At 35.1% G+C, this 22,522-nt stretch overlaps 1 protein-coding gene across 1 annotated transcript in view; it reads left to right on the top strand.

The window, feature by feature from the left end:
- UNC13C (unc-13 homolog C) overlaps window positions 1-21,411 on the top strand; it is a 586,599-nt gene extending 565,188 nt beyond the window's left edge. Inside the window, exons 34-36 of the mRNA XM_041745721.1 lie at window positions 14,505-14,597; window positions 16,091-16,250; window positions 19,591-21,411. Coding sequence (XP_041601655.1) covers window positions 14,505-14,597; window positions 16,091-16,250; window positions 19,591-19,876 — 539 coding nt within the window. The 3' untranslated portion in view covers window positions 19,877-21,411. The remainder of the gene's footprint in view (window positions 1-14,504; window positions 14,598-16,090; window positions 16,251-19,590) is intronic.
- Window positions 21,412-22,522: the final 1,111 nt, after the last annotated feature.

Here is a 22,522-nt window from a genome sequence, read left to right as displayed (position 1 = left end):
TGATTTTCCTGCAAAGATGGCAACTGGTCTCTGTAGCTATTATATTACAAGAAAGTACTTCTGTATATTAGAAGCCAGGCATAGATCAATACCCATTTAGTTTGAAAAGGAAAATCTCCAGTGAGTGTGTCCATAATTTCATTTCACCACTGATTCACTTAACCCAATATTCCAACATTAGAACCAAGAGAACAAAGCTTTCAAAGTTACATTCCCATTACATAGTTCATCCCTTCTTAATACCTGCCCTCCTGTTCAATCCATACAGCATCCAAATTCCTACTCTTCTACCTCTTTATGGAGCTTCTTCATTGTGTCAGGCACAGAGGCAGGCACTGTGAATATAAAACTAAGAAGACTATGCCTGCCCTCATAAACTCAAATCTAATTAATAAGGGATATGTATCCATTTGATACTCACCCGGTAGTTACAATAAAATACATTGTCATATTGAAATGGCACCAGTGCCCATTGCCATGCTTTATACAACATAACTTCTTTAGTCTCCTCTGGGGGTAAAAAAAAATTATATATATATATATATATATATAATATAAACATTAAAAAAATTTTTTTAGCTCTTGAATTTTTGGAAATTACTTTGTTTCTTTCACGGATGAGAAATAACTTGGCTACATTTAAAATTCTAAGATCATAGAATCTCTCCCTCATAACTTTGTAGGCATTGTTCCATTTCCTTCTGAATTTTATTTTGTGAGGAAAATTATAGACCAGCTGAAATTGTATTTTGCTTTTCTTTTTGGATATATTCCTCTTCCTTTTCTTCCTCCTTTCTTACTTTTTTAAATCCTCTTTACTCCCCTCTTCCTTTCTTCTCTTCTTCACCTAAATATATGTATATATTTTATTATTTATATAAAATATTCATATATTTTATTATATATATAAGGATAATTTTGTGCCTTATTTTTCCAAAACAAACTAAATTCTTTAAAAATTCAGAATTCATAGCTCAAAATATTTGCTTATATTGTACATTTATTATGGCTCCATTTTTTATTCTGATTTCTTCAGGAACATCATTTCTAGGAATAGGCTTTCTCCCTTGAATCCTTGAGATATTGTTATTCTTTTCTTGTGCCATAGATTTTGTTTTTCAGAAACCCTGTATTTACTCATCCTCAAGGAAGATGATCTATTCAGACAATACTTGGAGGTAAATTGGTAAGATAAACAGTTACTTCTCAACAGTCTTCGGTGACTGATAGATCCAATCATTTGAAGTAAGGGGTGCATAGCCCCAAGCCTGACTTTGTTCATCTGAACTAGCTAGGCTCCTATGTTTACTGACTTCAGTGACAAGAAGAAAAAACGTGTTCTGGAACTCTCCTCCCTCAAAATGCATCATTCCCTAGTCCCTTCCTATCAATAATGAGTTAACTGGTGTGAATACACGCTGCCATGTGGAAATTATCCATCTCCTCCTTTTCCCTCATAGGCACTCTTGTTTGTTAGTAATTGTAGTGCATGAATAGACTTTGAAAGAGGGATTTTTGACAGGTCAGGTGAAACAGCTAATGACTGACTTCATTAGAAATAGGTCTCAGATACTAGTAAGTGTTTAAAGTCAGCGTTGAAGTTGAAAATTTTCTGATTTTTTTAAGTACTGAATTTCCAGGTAAGAAAAAACAGCAGTGACTGACCATATTCACATCCTACCAACCTCAGTTTTTTTTTTTTTTGATGGTCTGTCCCATCAGGTGGATTTCAAAAGCCTTTTCAGAGGCAAGATAGTTTGTCAGTTGAAAGAGACCATAACTGAAAATAAGGAGACCTACCAATGATATTGCCCAGCCATGGCAATTTGTTTAAGACATTTAGCTTCCAATAAGATATTGGTCAAATAGTTTCCAAGGCCTTGTTTAGTTCTAAAATCCTTTCATTCTGAAAACTATATTTTTCAATCCTAAACTATTTCAAATTAAGATAACTAAACTTTCCAGTACAATTCTAAAAGGATATCCAACTAGCACAGTGACTTAATTCAAAGATTTGACACATCTTAAATCTTATTAATCACTAATTTCACAGCAACACTATGAAGGATGTTTCGTGGCATGCTATAACTATGAAAACTCAGTGATGTAAAATAGCAATCTATTTCAGTCCATAAAGTGGTGTGTGTTTGTGTGTGTTTAATAGGATACTACTCAGCCATCAAAAAGAATGAAATCTTGCCATTTGCAATAACATGGACAGAACCAATGCTAAGCAAAATAAGTCAGAAATAAGTCAAATATCATATGATTTCATTCATATGCAGAATTAAACAAAAATAATGAACATAGAGGAAGAGAAGGAAACATAAAATAAAAACAGAGAGGGAGGCAAACCATAAGAGACTCTTAACTATAGAGAACAAACTGAGGATTGCTGGAGGGGAGGGAAGGTGAGGAATCCAGTAAATGTGTGATGGGCATTAAGGAAGGCACTTGTTGGGATGAGCACTGAGTATTACATGTAAGTGATGAATCACTGTATTCTACTCCTGAAACTAATGCTATACTATATGTTAACTAACATGAATTATGAAAAATTTGCAAGAAAAAATGATATTTCAATCAGTAGTAAGTTTAGGACTAAAGCACAGAGATCTAAGAAACCATATTTTTCCAGGAGGCAAAATTAATTTAAACATATATTTGAGTGATAACTGTGGTGTTTAATATAAAAAGTTGCAAATGCGGGGATCCCTGGGTGGCTCAGTGGTTTGGCGCCTGCCTTTGGCCCAGGGCGCCGTCCTGGAGTCCCAGGATCAAGTCCTGTGTGGGGATCCCAGCATGGAGCCTGCTTCTCCCTCTGCCTGTGTCTCTGCCTCTCTCTCTTTCTCTCTCTCTCTTTCTATCATGAATAAATAAATAAATAAATAAGTATTTTTAAAAAAAGTTTCAAATGCAAGCTAAGTGTTATCACATAAAAACATAATCTTAAGATATCCAGATGCTCTCTCTCTCTATGTAGTACGATGTTTATCTTTGATTTCAGATCTTTTCTCCATTTTAGTTCAGCAAGATTTTAAATGCCAAAAAAGAAAATAAAACACCAAAATGGAGTTTGCTTTTTCCTCTTTGATGTGAAAGTGGGAGCTGGGAGAAAAGCTATTTAATTAGCATCACTGCATGGTATATACTGTATCCTCTATACCAGAGATCCAAGATCAGGCCCCAGCTTTTCCATTTAGTGACTTGGACAGGTAACATTTAGGCCCCAGTCTCACCATCTGCAAAATGTACACATTCCTTTTTCTAATATCAAAGCAAGATCTCATAATTAAAGCACTTAGCACAATGCCTGCCACACATAAGTGGTCAAAAATTGTAACCATTCATGACTACCATGAATTCCTTCAAATATGTATTAAATAGTTGGAGATAATGAGCAAAGAACAGGTGAGAATCAGGAGGAAAGCACAAGAAGGTCTATAAGAGGAGGAAAAGAGTTCAAGTCAATAAGACACTTCCTGGTTTATTCTACCTGTAATCTTTGATGATGTCTAACAACTTAGAGAACTTAATGGAGGTAGGTTACTCCAACTTGGAGTTGTAGATCTTCCAGCTATGATTTTCAACTGTGACATTGCCAGAATGGTTGTCTCTCATGAAGCCATGCCCTCTTTTAGAGGGTCCCAGCAAAGATCCATGAAAACAGATTCAAATCCCCTTGTCAGAGGCTTAAGCAGTCTGGCTAAAATGTAGGGGTTACTGGAGAAGTTGTAATAGTTTTCATCTGATATTTTACAGAATGCTTATTGAGGTCTTAAGGGTAATTACCAACTTGAAACATTACATGAATAATCATTACTAAATGTTTATAATATTATTCCCTCACAGAGTGTGCTAAAATTATGGAGGATGAGAAACTAACTCTATTAGTGTGCTTATATAATGGTATATCATACTCTGATAGTAATCAGGATCTATTATCCTCAAAAGCTGCTCTTCTAAAAAGGACTTCAAATAAAGCAATCAGTTCTTTCATCCTGCACCATTTGCCAATGTTTATTCACATAAGCAGTTCTCATTCCTGAAGGAGAAAGTTTGGTAAGCCTCGGCTACTAACGTTGGTGACAAAAGACACATTTCAGAGGCCCAGGTGTTGATTTGAGACACAACTATCTAATTCCAATGGATTTTGAATAAAAAAGATTATATAACAGGCATAGCCTCTGATTAAATTTTCATTCCGTTCTTACAAAAATTGATAAATGCATTAAAAAGCACCATATTAGGTGATTTTCATATTCTGTTCCATGGGAAGTGGAATCTCTTATATGTTGCCTTTCTCTTTTGGGAAATAACTGCCTGATCGATATATATTTTCTTCAAATGCTTTTGTTCAATTCCTTTTTTTTTTTTTTTTTTTTTAACCCTCGGATAGGCAATCAACAGATTCCACCATGTACAAAGGCTGGTAATCCGATTCAAAGCTATAGCCAACCAAACCTGCTAGATGGGAGCAAAAATATCTAACACGGTATAACACACATGTATCTAACTCACATCTGACTTAAGTAAGCAGCTTCCATAGTTTCAGCACCTGCAAAAGTAGTAAATGAATCAACTCAGATATATGTACACAGTGCTCACTTTGCACAGTAATGCAGAGTAAAAATAACCAAGCAAACCACAATTGTACAAAGGCAATTTTGCTAAGTAATAGGAAAAAAAGTAGGATTTTTTTTTCTCTTGGAAACATTGTCAAAAGAAACAAAGCCTTTTATTGTCAGTTATAAATCTATAGGCAAATAAATAGAACATTTAATACATTGTAATTGGAAATACTAAAAACATTGAAAATTAAAGTGTTTAATTTCTTTTTAAAATCGTATCAAGAGTAGTTTGAATAGTACTTGCCTTTTTCTTATCATGTAACTATAAAGGGCAAGCATCTTTTCTATGCCTTGATGGAATGTCATCCTCCTTCCAAAGTTTGGGTCAATTACTGGCATTTTCTCCTTTCTCCTTTCAATATTATAACATATCTCAAAGTTTCTTAAATGTGAAGATTTTCCTCCAATGTCACCTCTGCTAGGACATCTTCATCTTCTTCCTCATCTATTGCCTATCAGTTCACTTTTATGGAAGTCCCTGGCTATTCTTTAGTCTCTCCATTTGTAGGAGTGTCAAATTCCCAAGCTCAGTAATCATGTCAATTAACTCATTTACATTCCATGCAAATTCCACTCCAATCTTATCACTTGTTTCTTTGCTGCACTTGCATTTTTGCTGGTCAGTTCCTTCTTTTGATTATCCATGTTTGAAAATGTTACATCGATTTATCAATGGGAAACAAGGCATCAACACAGCTACACACTTCACTGTGTGTAAACTGAACAGATGGATACCAACAGACTTTGAAAGAAGCAGTGTAGTTGATCACTGATGATATATCTGTTACTTTGTAGTGATTTGTGGACTAAAAATCTAGTAGCAAAGTTTGTACTTTGTGGAACCATACACATAGTACATCATTGTAACTGAAATCTAAACCTGTCTGTTGGGACACAGGCGTTACTTAACTAAACTATGGAAGCTGAAATCTGGGCATATCACACCATGTAAAGTAAGGACTGCTTGCACATTGAACCAATGAATTGGTCATTTAGTATCTATCAAAGAATATAAGTGTATTATATAATTGGATATAAAATTATGAATTATTAATGTTTCTTGTCATTATAAAATGTAGTTAGGAAAAAAAAATCTCCATAATTAACTATGATACCAGCCATAACATGGCTACCACGGAGTGGTGTAAACACTTACTATGCTAGCAGGACCTGGAGTCGGCAATTGCAAATAGCATGACTATTAAAGCAATATGGCTATGATAAATGCTTTTAAACTACTCCCTAATTCTACTTGTGTAGGGTTGTAACACATTAAGAAGTCAGTTCTCAAGGCTATGCTTGAGTTGATTGAGCAGTAAATTTCACATTTTGTGTTAGAAAGGGAAATGTGTATCTTTAGAGTCTAGTAAATGTATCCACTCAGGCAATTTCACAAAAGTGTTCAAGCACTGCTGAGTACATAAGTATAATTTTTAATGTTTTTCTCTTCCCATTGCAACTGTCTGTATCTCTTTAGGAAACACACATACTCCTACATACACAGACAGCAGGTACATGTAGAAGACTGCAAAAAAGCAGTTTGTAAAGGGGGAAAACATGTATCTGTGCATTTAAACAATAGCTTTTAAATGGTTTTAGGCAAGTCTCTTAGGCTGTTACTTGTTTTAAAAGAGTGTAAAATTTTTCCTCCAAAGTAAGGGCAGCAAACAAACCCACAGTTTCCTAACTAGAATTTTATATTTTCTACCATAAAAATCTCTCAAATTCTGTAACAACACAATTAAAGACTTTAACTTGGTGATTAGAAACGCAAATGAAGAAGTGACATCTCCAAGTGAGTGTCCTGATGGAAGGCTCTTCTCAGTTATAAACACATCAAATCAATAACTTGCCTGGCCATAATTTCATGATGTTTACTCTGGGCAGAACCCAGCCACTGCTATATCACTGCTCCTAGAATACATATAAGACAATCCAGACAAGTTTTAACCACAAACCCAAGCACTGAACAAGCTCTGATCCTTAGTAAAACAACAATGACAAATAGGCAACCTGTATGCATTTTCACTGTCACTTAGAGGCCTTTTCCCATCAACTGTGATTTCAACAATAATTTAAAAACAAAACAATACTGTTAATGAAGAAGACTCATTTTACCAGATACTTGATTAATAAAAGATTTTACAATATAAAGGAGGAGTTTTCTCTATTAGACATTTGAGGGCTCTAAAAATCTGCCATCTCTATTCTACACAACCCAGAAAGTCTTAGTGAAGAAAGTAGAATTCCAAGGTTTTGAGCAGAACATCCATCATTCTGAAGTTATCTTACAGTCTTTGATCTAGATAACCATAAGGTCATAGTATTTTTCATAATTTTTATATGTGGGCATTATGCATGAATCTTCAAGGAATTTAATAACTTTGAAATATTCCCTTATTAGGAATTGAATTATTATCATAATAAACTTGGAACCATTTCCTAGCAGTCATTAAATGCAAGACTCAAAATACTCTGCGTATTATTAAATTATCTTTTTTTATCCTTGCCACAGTGCTGCCAGGTAGGTGGTTTTATCCCTACTATAAAAATAAGAAGGGATGCCTGGGTGGCTCAGCGGTTACGCATCTGATTTAGGCTCAGGGCGTGATCCTGGAGTTCCGAGATTGAGTCCCACATCAGGCTCTCTGCATGGAGCCTTCTTCTCTCTCTGCCTGTGTCTCTGCCTCCCTCTCTCTCTCTCTCTGTGTGTGTCTCTCATGAATAAATAAATAAAATCTTTAAAAAAATAAAACAAAAATAAGAATATGAATATTCATAGAGTTTTAATTATGTTAGTGAGTAACTGAGAACATCTTCATAATCAAAGCAGAATGAGTCCATTGTCCAGGATTTTCAGTATTTGACAAAATCAAGAATATAGTTGCAGATTATTTATAGGATAAAAAAATGTAAGTATTTTTATAGTAGAGGTATCTGGACAGGGCTTCATAGGTTAACCAAGAAAAGATGTTCCCAAAACGTGGTTTGTCTTGGAAAACATGAAGAAAGTTTTTAAGAATTAGGCTAATGAAAACAGCATGGACCAACAACACACATGAAGTAAAAGGTCTTCGGAAGCATTCTAGGAAAGTACTGGATTTTAGGACTTCGTTCATGGTACAGTGAGAGGCAAGTGTTCCCAGAAGAGAATGGAGTGATGAGAATGATCCATCTTTTACACAAATGAGAGGAATTATTTAGAAATAAATCTGACTCTGCCATTCATAGCCAAAAACTTAAGAAACTACTAAGAAACTCTGGGATAATGTCTAAACACTTCTAAATAGCATTTAAGATGCCAAGATTTTCTTAATGGTTTCCTCTTGCTACTCCCTCATCTGTGCTCCATCCATATGGAACTACTTCCAGTTTCCAGGATGTACCATTCTGTCTGATGAATGTACACTCACACTATTTCCTTGACCTCCTTTGTCTCAAAGATGAACTCCAACTCAGCCTTCAAGAGTCCCCTTAAGGATTTTCTTTTCTGTGAAATCCATAACAATTGCTAAGAATTCGTATCTATATTTTAAGCCCTGCTCCTCCCCCGAGACTGTCTCATTGTTCCACAAAACAGTGTATTGGGAAAATACTAGAAGCATTTTCATTAAACTTTTGAGCAAATCAAAAACATGAACTCTGTTAACTGAAGTCCCAGCAGGTACATTTCCCAGATGGCACACTTCAAATTAAGATTATTTGGAAAGGATTTAATAAAGAAACTATGTAGAAAAGTATGGGCAGGGAATATAAGGAAACTAGAAGGAATAGTGAACTATTGACCTGTTGACCATAACAAGGGAGGAAGAAGCAACTAGAACCTGTAAAAATACTGTCACCTAGTGAGAGCTGCTTGAAGGAAATTATGATGTTTGGTTGCAAGATTTGGTCAGCACAAGGTGAGCCCATAGGAAGAAAACTAAAGAAAGAAATACCTGACCTGATGCTCTTCCTTCCTTCTAATCTCTTGCCAGGGCTTCCCTTTGGCTAGACCCAAATAGACACTAGAGTATACAAGACAACACTAAAATTATAGATAGCCTCTGGGGACAGAAGGCAGAGTGGAGAAGAAAATGAACTTAGAGAGCCAAATGGAGGATAACAAGCACATCTACTTTAAATACTGTCATGTAATATAGAAGTACAAGTCAATAAAATTAGCCAAGGCAAACAAGAAGTATAAAAACTATAAAGCAAAAGTGAAATGTTTAATTAATTAAAGATGATTATGTGCAACACTCAGAAGAATTAGGTGCAAATCTTTCATTAAAAATTCAGTTGGTGGGGGCGCCTGCGTGGCTCAGACAGTTAAGCATCAGATTCTTAATTTCAGCTCAGGTCATGATCTCAGGGTCGTGGGAAAAGCCTCACGTTGGCGGGGCTTGGGCATGGAGCCTGCTTAAGATCCTCTCTCTCCTTCTCCAGTTACTCCTCCCCCCTCCTTTCTTTCTCTTGCTCTCTCTCAAAAAATCCAGTTGGATGGATAAAAATATTCATACACAATCATCACTCCCCTTTCTATTATCAATATAATGGAAGAAGTGGTCCCGTTTAAAATAAGATAAAATACCTGGGATAAGCTTTTAAAAATAAGCCACATTCTGGAACACCTGCGTGATGCAGTCAGTTAAGCAATTGACTCATCATCATGAGATCAAGCCCCACATTGGGCTCTGTGCCCAGCAAGGACTCCACTTGAGACTCTCTCTCTCTCTCTCTCTCTCTCTCTCTCTCTCTCTCTCCCTCTCTTTCACTTCTCTCTCTTTCTCCCATTCATGTTCTCTTTCTCTCTAAAATAAATAAATAGGGACACTTGGGTAGCTCAGTGGTTGAGAGTCTGCCTTTGGCTCAGGGCATGATCCTGGAGGCCTAGGATCCAGTCCCACATTGGGCTCCCTACTTCCCCCTCTGCCTGTGTCTCTGCGCCTCTCTCTCTCTCTCTCTCTCTCTCTCTCTCTCTCTCTGTGTGTGTGTGTCATGAATAAATAAATAAAATCTTAATAAATAAAATTTAAAATAAATATTTTTAAAGGTCTTTAAAAATATGTCATTCACATAAAGAAAAATGTAAAACATAATTGAAGTACATAAAAGACAACTTGTTTAATAGGAAGACATATTATATTCTTGAATAGGAAGACTTTGTACCAATTTAGTGATGACATAAAACTATCCTATTTTTCCAAAAAAAGTTCTCACCTTTGCTTGTGACCACGCTTTCTGTTGCACAGATGCTTCCGTTACTGATTTCACAGTCCACACCTGTACTGTATTAGTTATTTGCACCATTAGAAACTTATTCAGATTTTTAAGACCTGTTGTTGCTCACATTAATCATTTATTAGATTCAAAGCTCTCCTTATTTCCCCAGAAGGTAAAAATGGTGATGCTAGCAGTAGGAAGGATAGGAGAAGGAAGGTGTGGGCTTTTCTTACCTTATCTTTCTTCTCCTGGTGGTAGTTTTTATGTTATGGAGGAGAAAGCAAAGAGAAGGAAAAGACTATTTCAACTTCAGTGGTGATCATTTGTAGTCATTGTCTATTTAAGGGATCATTGTTAATGGTTAATGCTATAGGCTGTTCCAGTTCTTTGTCTTTGGGGAAGCAGATGCTTGCTAGACAGGACTGGCTGGTGTGAGACTTATTTCCAAATAGCCACTCAAGGCATTAATGGACTCTTCCAAGGCTTCAGACTTGCCCTCTTATTCCTGATGCACCTCGCCTGTTTCATCACTCCACATTCCTCTGAGGTGCCTGCACCTTTGCCCCATCTATGACAATTCCTGACAAAGCCAAAGCCCACAACCACATCTTCCCTTTCTTGTCCCCAACTCTGGCACTTCAAAACCATTCAGAAACCATTTCTCATCTTCAAGCAGCCATGGATTTAAGGAGGTAGTCCTGGCATACTCTGTGTCTGGTTGTCCCCTAATTGGCTCAGGTCATATTGTCTGCTAAGTAAGCAACTAATTCAAACCTGAAATTACCATCTTGCTGGTATTTCCAAGGGTTAGGAGTATATCTCTTGGATTTTTCTTCCCTTTACCTCAGGTTTAAGAAAAAAGAAAAGAAAAGAGAAAAAGCATTTCCTATCCTCCCTTCACTTTCTATCTTTCAAACCTTTTATCATCAAATGACTGAGATTGGGCAGGGAGGTCCTTGTGGTGAACTGACTCTTAGCAGGTCTTGCTGAGAGGTTCTGACCCAAATCAGTGATTTCCTGAAGGTAGAAATTGGGAGCCTTTTATTTTCAGCTTTGGCCATTAGTCATTTAGTCATTCAAAAAAATAAGATTTTTGTTAGTCTCATATATTGCATATAAATTGTTAAGATCTCTGTGGGAAAGTTCACGGAAGAACAAATATTGTTAAAATATGCATACTACACAAAGTAATCTATAGATTTAATGCAATGTCTATCAAAATACTAATAGCATTTATTACAGAACTAGAACAAATAAACCTAAAATTTGCATGGAACCACAAAAGACCCTGAATAGCCAAAGCAATCTTGAAAAGGAAGAACAAAACTGGAAGTATCACAATCCCAGATTTCAAGATATGACTACAAAGCTATCATAATCAAAACAGGATGGTACTGGCATAATAATAGACAAACAGATCAATGGAACAGAATAGAAAACCCAGACATAGGGAAGAATATTCTATTGGAAAAAGTCTCTTCAACAAATGATATTGGGGAAACTGGACAGCTACATAGAAAAGAATGAAACTGGACCACTTTATTACACCATACACAGAAATGAACTCAAAAATGTATTAAAGACATAAATATGAGGCCTGAAATCATAAAAATCCTAGAAAATATTACAGGCAGTAATTTCTCTGACATATGACCTAGCATTTTTTTTTTTCCAAATATGTCTCCTGATGCTAGGGAAACAAGAAAAAAATAAACTATTGGGACTACATCATAATAAAAAAATTCTTCATGGTGAATGAAACAATCAACAAAATGCAAAGGCCCCCTACTTAATGGGAGAAGATATTTATAAATGACATATCTGATAAAGGGTTAGTATCCAAAATATGTAAAGAATTTACACAAGTCAACACTAAAAACAACACCAAAAAAATAAAAACAAATAATCCAATTAAAAAATGGCCAGAAGATATGAGCAGACATTTCTCAAAAAAATACATACAGATGGGCAATAGACACATGGAAAGATGCTCAACATCACTCATCATCAGGGAAATATACATCAAAACCATAATGAGATATTACTTCACACCTGTCAGAGTGGCTAAAATTAAAAACACAAGAAGCAACAAGTGTTAGCAAAGATGTGAAGAAAAAGCCTGTGCACTGTTGCTAGGGATTCAAACTGATTCAGCCAACCTGGAAAGCAATATTGAGGTTTCTAAAAAAAGTTAAAAATAGAACTACTCTTAAAAAAAATATAGAACTACCTTATGTTACAGTAATCGCATTACTGGGTATTTACCAAAAAAATGTGAGCACACTAATTCAAAGGGATCATTCACCCTGATGTTCATAGCAGCATTATTTACAATAGCCAAGTTATGGAAGAAGCCCAAGTGTCTATCAACTGATGAATGGATAAAGAAAATATAGTATGTATATACAAGGAATATTGCTTAGCCACAAAAAAGAATGAGATCTTGCCATTTGCAACAACTTGGATGGATCTAGAGGGTATAATGGTAAATGGGATAAGTCAATCAGAGAAAGACAAACACTATATGGTTTTACTCATATGTATAATTTATGAAATAGAACAAATGAACAAAGAAAAAATGAAACAAACTTAAAAATGAACTTTTAACTACAGAGAACAGAGTGATGGCTACCAGAGGGGATTGGGGAGGGGTTGGGTGAAATAGGTGAAGGGGACTAAAAGTACACTTATGATGTAGTGTAGTGTAGTGAGCAGTGTAGTGGTATTGATGAAGCACTATATTGTATACTTGAAACTAATATAATTCTATATGTTAATTAAACTGGAATTTTAAAAACTTTTAAATAAAAGAAATAATCATCTTTTAAAAATCTCTATGGGACAGGTGGTATCTCATTGTGGTTTTGATTTGTATTTCCCTGATGGCAAGTGATGCAGAGCATTTTCTCATGTGCATGTTGGCCATGTCCATGTCTTCCTCTGTGAGATTTCTCTTCATGTCTTTTGCCCATTTCATGATTGGATTGTTTGTTTCTTTGGTGTTGAGTTTAATAAGTGCATTATAGATCTTGGAAACTAGCCCTTTATCTGATATGTCATTTGCAAATATCTTCTCCCATTCTGTAGGTTGTCTTTTAGTTTTGTTGACTGTATCCTTTGCTGTGCAAAAGCTTCTTATCTTGATGAAGTCCCAATAGTTCCCAATAGTCCCAATAGTTGTTGCCATTTGCAACAACTTGGATGGATCTAGAGGGTTTTTCTTAAACCATATCTGGGGGCATCACAATGCCAGATTTCAGGTTGTACTACAAAGCTGTGGTCATCAAGACAGTGTGGTATGGGACAAAATTAAAATTCCACCTACATTTCATAAGTAAATTTTACTTCCTGAAATTATACTATCAACTTGTAAATATGAGTAATAAGCACTCATTATAGTTTGTTCATAATAGCAAAAGTTTGAAAACCAAAATATGGTTAAATAAATTATGGTATATTCATATAATGGAATAAATGCCAAACATTATTTTAACACGTTTTGAATATTTTAATGTTTTAACTATTTATAAACATCTCGGGCAGCCCCAGTGGCGCAGCAGTTTAGTGCTGCCTGCAGCCTGGGGTGTGATCCTGGAGGTCTGGAATCGAGTCCCACGTCGGGCTTCCTGTATGGAGCCTGCTTCTCCTCTGCCTGTGTCTCTGCCTCTCTCTCTCTCTCTCTCTCTCTCTCTGTCTCTATGAATAAATAAAATATTTTTTTAAAATCTCAGTGATTCATTTCATGCAAGTATTTATTGGACATTTGTTTGTAGTTAGTGCTGTGATATTCCAGGCTATCTTAAAGAAAAAGGGATAGCTTTATACAGAGTGAAATGGAATGATTATTATCGTTTTGGGTGAAAAGATAAAAGGTAAAGGATAGTTAGAACATATGCTCCTATTTGTAGAAAAAAATATGAATGTTGATAGATGTTAATACATGTGTATATATTAAGAGGTTGGTGTTATTATTCCTATGTTTCAAATAAGAAAATAAACTTGAAAATATGACAAGATCTAATCAGAGAATGGTATAACTATGATTTGAATTTAAATGTATTTAACCCCAAACCACAGGCACTTTCCAAAACAGTATGTTAACCCTTGACTAAACTTTACCAGGGGAGAATTGACTATGCCTTTTTATGACATCAGTAGACCTTGTAAATATACATTATAGAACTTATCACACTGTATTTCAGCAATTCATAGGCTGGTGTCTCTTGGCCTACTGTGGGCTTCATGAAAGGAGATATTCTACAGAACCATCTCTGTGGCCCCAGTGCTTTGATATGGTGCATGTAGAAAAACTCTTATGAATGAAAGGCAATAGCACACCTTTGCACATAAGCAATTAATAGAACTTAATTAAGCACCTAGTAAGGCAACTGCAAGTTCTTTTCACCATACTACTACTAACAGGGTGTCTTATGAGCCCTGGGACCATACGAAATTTTCGTTCAGTGGACTAAATGATTATACCAAGGCCTAAAACCTGCGTAGCAAATTTAAGTTAGTGAACATTTATCAATACCTATTATATGCTATTGATGAAAAGAACCATTCATTTCCATGAACTCACCTTAAAGTCCCTTATGCAGAAAATGTACATGTCTATTATTAAAGCAGCCTGAAAGTTTGAGCCAGTAAATGTCTGCTTATTTGCAGGTCGCCCCTCCAAAGATTCAGTGGGTCAAATCTCTGTTCATGTGGACATCACTGCTACCCCAGGAACTGGAGAGCATAAAGTCACTGTAAAAGGTATATATCAAGTCCAGATAGATAAAACAGCCTCCTAGACTTTAAACCTGATCAATAATATAAAAAAGTAATTTTTTCTTAGATCTGTTTTGTTAAATGTTTATTTTAGAATATGCTCATATTTTTTTTCATGAAACCGGAACTTTTTATCTAAAACTGAAAAAAAATCAATGGCACAGATATTTAACCTATATTATCTGAAATATCCAATTGGTTTAAATACATTGGTGATTACATTTCAAAACAATATAGTTTGAACATTTTCTCTCATTGATGCTAGGGTATACATTGAACGTTAGTGCTATGGTTGGCTCCGTTACTTCTCAAATTTTATATGTTAAGTCAGTATGTTCTTACTATTCACATTATCTACCTACCTACATATTTACTTCCTTTCTATGTGATTTTCAACAACTGGCTTGATTTTTTTGTTGTTTTTAATTACTAGTTCAATCTATTGGTTTTAGATTACAAAGAAACCCTCTCAATGCTGCAAGCATTTTGAAGGTGAAATTTAATGGTTAAGTTCTATATTAACTATTTTAATTATATTTTTGACATTATCAAAGGATGAGAAAAAGTGTACATATGAGCATGTACATTTATGGGTAACCCTGGGTGGCTCAGTGGTTCAGTGCCTGCCTTCGGCCCAGGGCATGATCCTGGAGGCCAGGGATCAAGTCCTGCATTGGGCTCCCTGCATGGGGTCTGCTTCTCCCTCTGCCTCTCTCTCTCTCTCTCTATCTCTCTCTCTCTCATTAATGAGAGAAATGAAATAAAATGAATGAAATAAAATCTTTTTAAAAAAGAGAGAATGTACGTTTAAAAATTCTTTATGATGCCTGAAATTAGGAAACAGCCATAATATTTAACATGAAGTGACTAGTTAAATATAGGATAGAATATCTGTGAAGTAGAATATTTGCAATTGGAAAATATATAATGAAGTAGAAAGATAACCATGACGGACTTCAAAAACATAACTCTTTATAAGACTATGATATATTGATCCCATTCTATATATAAAGTAATTAAATATTGAAAGTATACATACCAGAATATTGTCATTTCCCCTGATAAAATTATAGATTTTATCTTAATCTATTTTCTGTATATTTTCTAGGTATTTCATGATGAGTATATCTTCATTTTTTATATGAAAATATCACATTTTTACTTAAACAAGGATAACTTTTTATCAGTAACAAATGTCATTTCAGTTACAGCTAACTCACCACATCAATGTCACACAGCTTAGAACTGAAAGCCTAATCAAGTGTGCATTTCAAGGCGTAAACTGTTTTTTTCTTCAAGGATATTCTTTTTTTTAATCAATGGAGTTAGGATGCTATCTGGGGCAAATTATGGCTTCATACATCATTTTTAAAAAAATTAACCCTAAAAAAATAATTAACTCTAAGGACCAAAGGGAAGGCTATGATTTCACATATTTGTTTTCTAACTCTGTATTCCTTTCCATCTTTGGTTTTTAGTGATTGCTATCAATGACCTACACTGGCAGACCACTGCAATGTTCCGGCCTTTTGTGGAAGTTTGTATACTGGGACCCAACCTTGGAGACAAGAAGAGAAAACAAGGCACAAAGACAAAAAGCAACACATGGTCACCAAAGTACAATGAAACATTCCAGTTGTAAGTCATGACCTGATTCACCTACTCAACCAGGTCATAGCCACTGTACAGCTTAAATTTACTGAGGGGTTCATGGTAGGAATGGCACTGGGCTTTGCTAAGGAAAGCAAAACCTATAGATTGAAGTATTCCTGTTCTTCCCTGATCCCAGGCAAATTAAGACAGCTATGTTTTTAGTTCCTTTCCATTGTTCAAGAGCCATTCAGTGCCTACCATACATCAGACATCATTATTTGGCACATATAACAGAAGGTCTCTGCTCTCACAAAAGTTACTTTCTAGAAATGAGGAACATCAAAATCGCAAACAAAAATTTATCATAGGATAGTTCTATACAGAGAATTAAAATAGGCTGATGGAATAGATTATTTGATTGGCTGCTTAGACTGGGTGTTCAGAAAAGCCTCTCTGAGCATGTGACTTTTAAATTGAAATCTAAGGAGGAAAAAAAAAAAAAGAACCAGTCATGCAAGGAAAACAGTTGAGACCAAGAAAAATAGCTAATACAGAGACTAAGGCAGGAGCATACTTGGCGTATTTAAGAAATATTATGTAGTGGACAAGAGAGTGAGATGAAATGAATTTGAAGAAGTAGCCAGAGTATGGGTACAAAGTAGAGGTGCACAGAGCTTTGCAGTCAGGGTCAAGGAGACAAGGTTACATTCGAAGTTCAATAGAAGGCCTTGAAGAATTTTCAGATAAGAACATGAATGATCTAATGTATATCCTTAAATGATTATTCTATTTGCTGTATAAAAATTTATAGGAAAACAAGAGCCAACATGTAAAGATAAGTTAGAAGTCTATTGCAGTGGCCAGGCAAGAGATAATACTGACTCACAGAGGGTTGTAGGGAAATAGAAGTAAATATTAGAGATGGAAAGAAGTGGAAAGATTCTAGATATGTACTGGAAGTAGATTCTATAGAACTTGCAATCAACGAATGTAGCACATGAAAGAAAGAATATTTAAGTTAGGCATCTGAAAATACTTAATTTAGGATATTTCAGGACAGATTTACTTACAAAGGAATTTACTAGGATGTGAGACTTGAAGGACTATATGCAATAGTGATGTAAACTGGAGCTAGTAGTGGTTACGCTATTACCCCTACTGTGCATGTAGGAGAAGAAGATGAGTTACTAAAATTGGGTGGAAAAAACTTCATGTGTCATCAGTCACCTCAAAAAGAGCAGTGGCCTTCCATGGAGGGAAACATTATTATAAGGGCAACATCACACACAAGAAGCCAGAGAAATAGACTCTGACCTCATCCTCATCATTACTCTGACTTTCTGAAAGTGCTCCCTGTTGACCAAAACCAACTGGAAGCCACGGTATGAAGAAACTCAATTGATTACAGTCCTTCCAGGTCCATATTCTATTGCAAAGTATGAGGAGAATGATGAAAAGTATATCCATTTGAGGCAAATGGAAGTTGTCTGGCACTGAATGAAATCAAAGATGACCTCTAGGTTTCTGGCATAAGCAATTGGGTATATAGTGATTTCCTGAGGTTGGGTGAATTGGAACAAAAGATGAGATCAAAGATTGTTTTAAATCTATTGATTTGGAAATGTCTTAAGTTACGTTCCATAAGGGATATCAAATATAGAGTTAGATCTAACTTGAGAATTATCTACATATAGATGTAATTGCATAAATCTAGATGAGGTGAACTGGGGGTAGAGAAGAAAAGATGACCCAGGATCAAGCCTTTGGGGTTTAGACATGCACACACACTTAGCTTACCAAAACAGTTTTCTCACTGGTTTGGTTCTTTGCTTGTTGGTTTTGCATTCTTATTTTCCCAGAGACTTTTCAGCACACTAAGTTCTGAATACTAAACTCTGTTACCACTCATTAAAACTTAACCATCCTACCAAATCTCTTAAAATGGCTGTAATAGATTAACATATTCATAATCCATGCTAATAAACCAGCTCATAAGATTCCATGTATCTATCCTCTAAATTACACACAAAAAAATTGGATCCAGTTAAAATGTTTTCTAAAAGTTTCTAGGAATTACTTAAATCATGCAAGATTCAGATATAATACTGTGAGGTACAAAGACCAAGCATGATTCTGGGAAAAGGAAGCATTTTGATGCATTTTATTTAAGATTATTTATTTATTTATTCATGAGAGACAGAGAGAGAGAGAGAGAGAGAGGGGCAGAGACACAGGCAGAGGAAGAAGCAGGCTCCATGCAGGGAGCCCGACATGGGACTCGATCCCAGGACTCCAGGATCATGCCCTGGGCTGAAGGCAGGCGCTAAACCACTGAGCCACCCAGGGATTGCCTTTATGCATTTTAATTCACAAGATCTGGCTCCTATTATATTTTGCTGTTCTGTTCTTACCCATCATGCTTCCATCTTCTTTCACATTATCTCAGGTTGTCTCTAAAATAAGTACACACTTCAGTTATCAGTGTTGCCCAGAAACAAAATGTGACTGCAAAATGTTTGATCTAAAAATGTCACTTAGAAAAGGAAGGGATTTTGAAGCTTGTACTGCTGAGGAACAGATGTGCATTCATTAGAAAGTCAAGAATATCTGAGGATGAAGTAAAATAAGGGGCAGGAGAGGATTATTCTCAGTGTTGACCTCTCAGCCTTCTTCATTATACTCAGTTCTGCACTGCCAGGTTGTTGTTAGTAGAGGCCATCCTCAGCCCCACACTTGACAGGTGTCTAACTGTTGCCATCAGAAAGAATCGGCATTGAAGCACCACACTCTACTGGAACTGATTCACTCTGGGGATTTGTATCTAATTTGGCATTTTTGAATAGTCTTGTTGTCTGTGTTAGCTTGATAGTCTGTGTTGTGTATTCCCTCGAGAAAAAGGCTCCTAGATTTAATAGCATATCCAGGAGTCTGAGATAAAGAAAAGAGTATGTAATAATTGATGTTGAAATGGCATAGAAATTCTTGCAAGAACTACCCCTTGCCTTGGCCTAGCCCCCACAATTCCTGCCAAACCCATCTCACCCCTATATCAGTGGGAAGACCACACCTCCAAGAAGTGTAACATATTTTAATTAAAGTTTCTATTACTATGCTTAATATCAAGACAGTAAGGCATATTCAGATTGATTTCCTATTTCTTTCTAGGCAAAGACATTTTTAAAATAGATTGCTAAGTAATATCTATATAAAAACAACTTAAATAAAATGTGAATGATATTTGCATCAGAGCTAAAATACATCATACTCCATTTTGCCAAATAACATTCTGAGTAATGTAGAAACATTTTAACAGTATTTTAGAACTATATTGATCCCTAGGTGAAGTAAAAGTTTTGCTCAAAATTCTTATTTTTAATCCACACAGCATTCTGGGTAATGAAAACCGGCCAGGGGCCTATGAACTTCATCTCTCAGTTAAAGATTACTGCTTTGCCAGAGAAGATAGAATTATCGGAATGACAGTAATTCAACTACAGAACATAGCAGACAAGGGAAGCTATGGAGCATGGTATCCCCTTCTGAAGAATGTCTCTATGGATGAAACTGGCTTGACGATCCTTAGAATACTCTCTCAGAGGACCGGCGATGACGTGGCTAAAGAATTCGTAAGACTGAAATCTGAGACGAGATCTGCCGAAGAGAGCGCTTGAAACAAATACTGCAAGATATCATCTTTGACAATTCATAAATTCCGACTACTGCATGCGTGTGCAAATACATGGGAATGTTTAGTTCACCACGTGTCAGTGTTTGCCAGTAATCCAGTACAATGTCGACAAAGTGTGTGGAAAACCTCCTGAACTTTTATACCAGTTCTGGTCTTTGGGAAATAAATGTTCCATGAAGTGCCAAAATTATGATGTAAAGTGAAATATCCAGAGTATCTTTTAAAATGTTTCATTTCATTACCAACTTCTCATCCTTTAAACATACTAAAATATACAATTCTTTTGGTTTATCCATTGTCTTTGTTAAATTAGCTTATATTGCTCATAGATCAGAAAGCATTTGTTACCAATTCTGTTTATTTAGACTTACCTCATTGTAGATGTCATACAAATAACTTTTTCTATCATAACTAGAAATACAGTCACTTCTAGAAAGTGTTTGTAATTTTATAGTTGCAGATCTATTGTGATGATTTTTGCATACAAATTAAAATAGAAAAGGTGGGAAATATTTTATGCTGACCGTTTCCAACCTTTCTGAAATATCACTGTGAAGAAATGCTATTAAAGCAAACTTATACAAAGCAATGCTAAATAGAGTTTGTTAACAATGTTTGATATATTGACAAAACTTTGTTCTTTAAAACTGCCAAGGTCACATCACATTTGTAAAAAAAAGATAAGTTGATACATTTACCATCTAGCATTATGTCTTGCCTTTACCAAATTTCATTCTTTAGAAAGTCATAGGATTAAGGGTTTAGAGACACAGTGGAAGGTTTGTTTCTTCAAATTACCTATAATAAGTAACTCTACTGTTAGAGTTTTCCCTCTGACAGTTATGACTATCTCCTTATTTACTTAGCACTTTAATCAGTTAAATGCTTTTTTTTCTTTTTAAAAATATTCAATGATTTACACTGAATGCAGCATTACTATATATTGCACTGGAGCAAAAAGACATGTCTTCATCTATTTAGTGAAAAATGTAAAATAAGATCTGAAGAAACTGCTTATTATTTTGTAATTTATATTATTTATAAGCCCCAAATGCATCAGATACAATAGAAAAACAAGTTAATACAGCTTGGTACATTAAAATATAACTAGATTGGATTTTGAATATGAAGTAGTTTATGAATATTTGCATTTTCTGTATTTTTATGGTTTGATTTTTTTAGAGTCTGTAATCTAAATACTTGGCTGTAGAGCAGTACCTTGTAATTGTAACTTATGGTCATAACTGTTAGTGGACAACGTACACATGCAGAAACAAGAACCTGTTGCAATGATTATGTTTTGTGAACAAGCTGGTCTGCCATGTTAAGGACAGATATGACTAGTATCATGACTCTCAGAATCATTTTGCTACTGGGTGTGAAAACAGACCAGTGAGATCCACTAATTCATGTTAAATTGTTAGGCAATTGCTTTGTTAATGACTTCTCCAAACGCATAGTACAATGCTATCCTCTGGCATATGCATTAATAAATGGATGTATATTGAACCCATGCAACACTGTTGTATTTTCTGCCTTTTTAATTTATGCAGCAGAATTCATTACTTAGTAATAAAAACCCCAGACTCTTTTTTATTGGACAGAACACTTTTTACATTTTTTGGTTCTAATGTCTCATTAAAACTGGAGAAGATTTTTTCAGGCATTGTGTTCATGGAAACAGCTACCCATTACAAGATAATGACATTGAACATAAGAAAGAACTTCCATATCTACCTCTATGTCCCTGAATACTGTTCAGCCCCAAGAGGAAAATGCAACATTTAACAGATAAACAGGCAATAGTCTTTAATTCTAGATTCATCTTTTAATTGAATCAGAACACTGACTTAGGCTCTATAGTAGCACATTGTCATCAAGCATGCTACAGTTGAAGAACTGGCAGTTTGGGTTCACATTAATCACTTCAAAAAATTATGAGCTAAGTGTTTTTTTTCCCAGCATTTACTTAGATCTATTCTCCTTTTTTTTTTTATACCATAGTATACAACATATATCAAATTCTAATAGTGGCATTGTGAATCGAGTCTATTAATATTGAAAAATACAGGTAATAATTTAAAAATAGTTCTAAATTCTCCAGGCTTTGTTGTTTCTCCCAAAACACAAGTATTTCTGTTATCTCCAAAAGAGAGCCTATTATGTTTATATACCCAAATTAGTAATCACGCAGTTCACAGCTACTACTGTCAACTGTAGGATCCATTAAAATGTATGGTAACTTAGCTTATTCTAGATAAGATGCACAAAGAGAAAGCTCTGTTATTCATCTACAGATAAACCTCACATAAGAAGTTCTTAAAAAAAAAAAAAACACACACACACACATGAAAATCAAATTTGGCTAAAATGAAGTACTTAAAACCATAGCAGAGCACTTACTTTTTAAAGGAACTCTGATGAATGATCATTTATGTAATCAGATGTCCCCATCACAACCTGTTCCAATTCATCTATTTCTAGGATAATTTATATATTGAATTTCCCTTAAATGAGGCACATTTATAAATGACAATTCTGGCTTAATGTTTTTCACTTGGCTTTTTTAAAAAAATGCTTGAAGTAAGCTTTACTTTCTCCTTTTAATTTCTCTAACTTATATAAAGAT

The sequence above is a fragment of the Vulpes lagopus genome, chromosome 2, assembly GCF_018345385.1.
Source record: "Vulpes lagopus strain Blue_001 chromosome 2, ASM1834538v1, whole genome shotgun sequence".
Classification (NCBI taxonomy): Eukaryota; Metazoa; Chordata; class Mammalia; order Carnivora; family Canidae; genus Vulpes; species Vulpes lagopus.
Note: the sequence above shows the minus strand (reverse complement) of the source record. Positions and strands in the feature narration are given on the sequence as shown.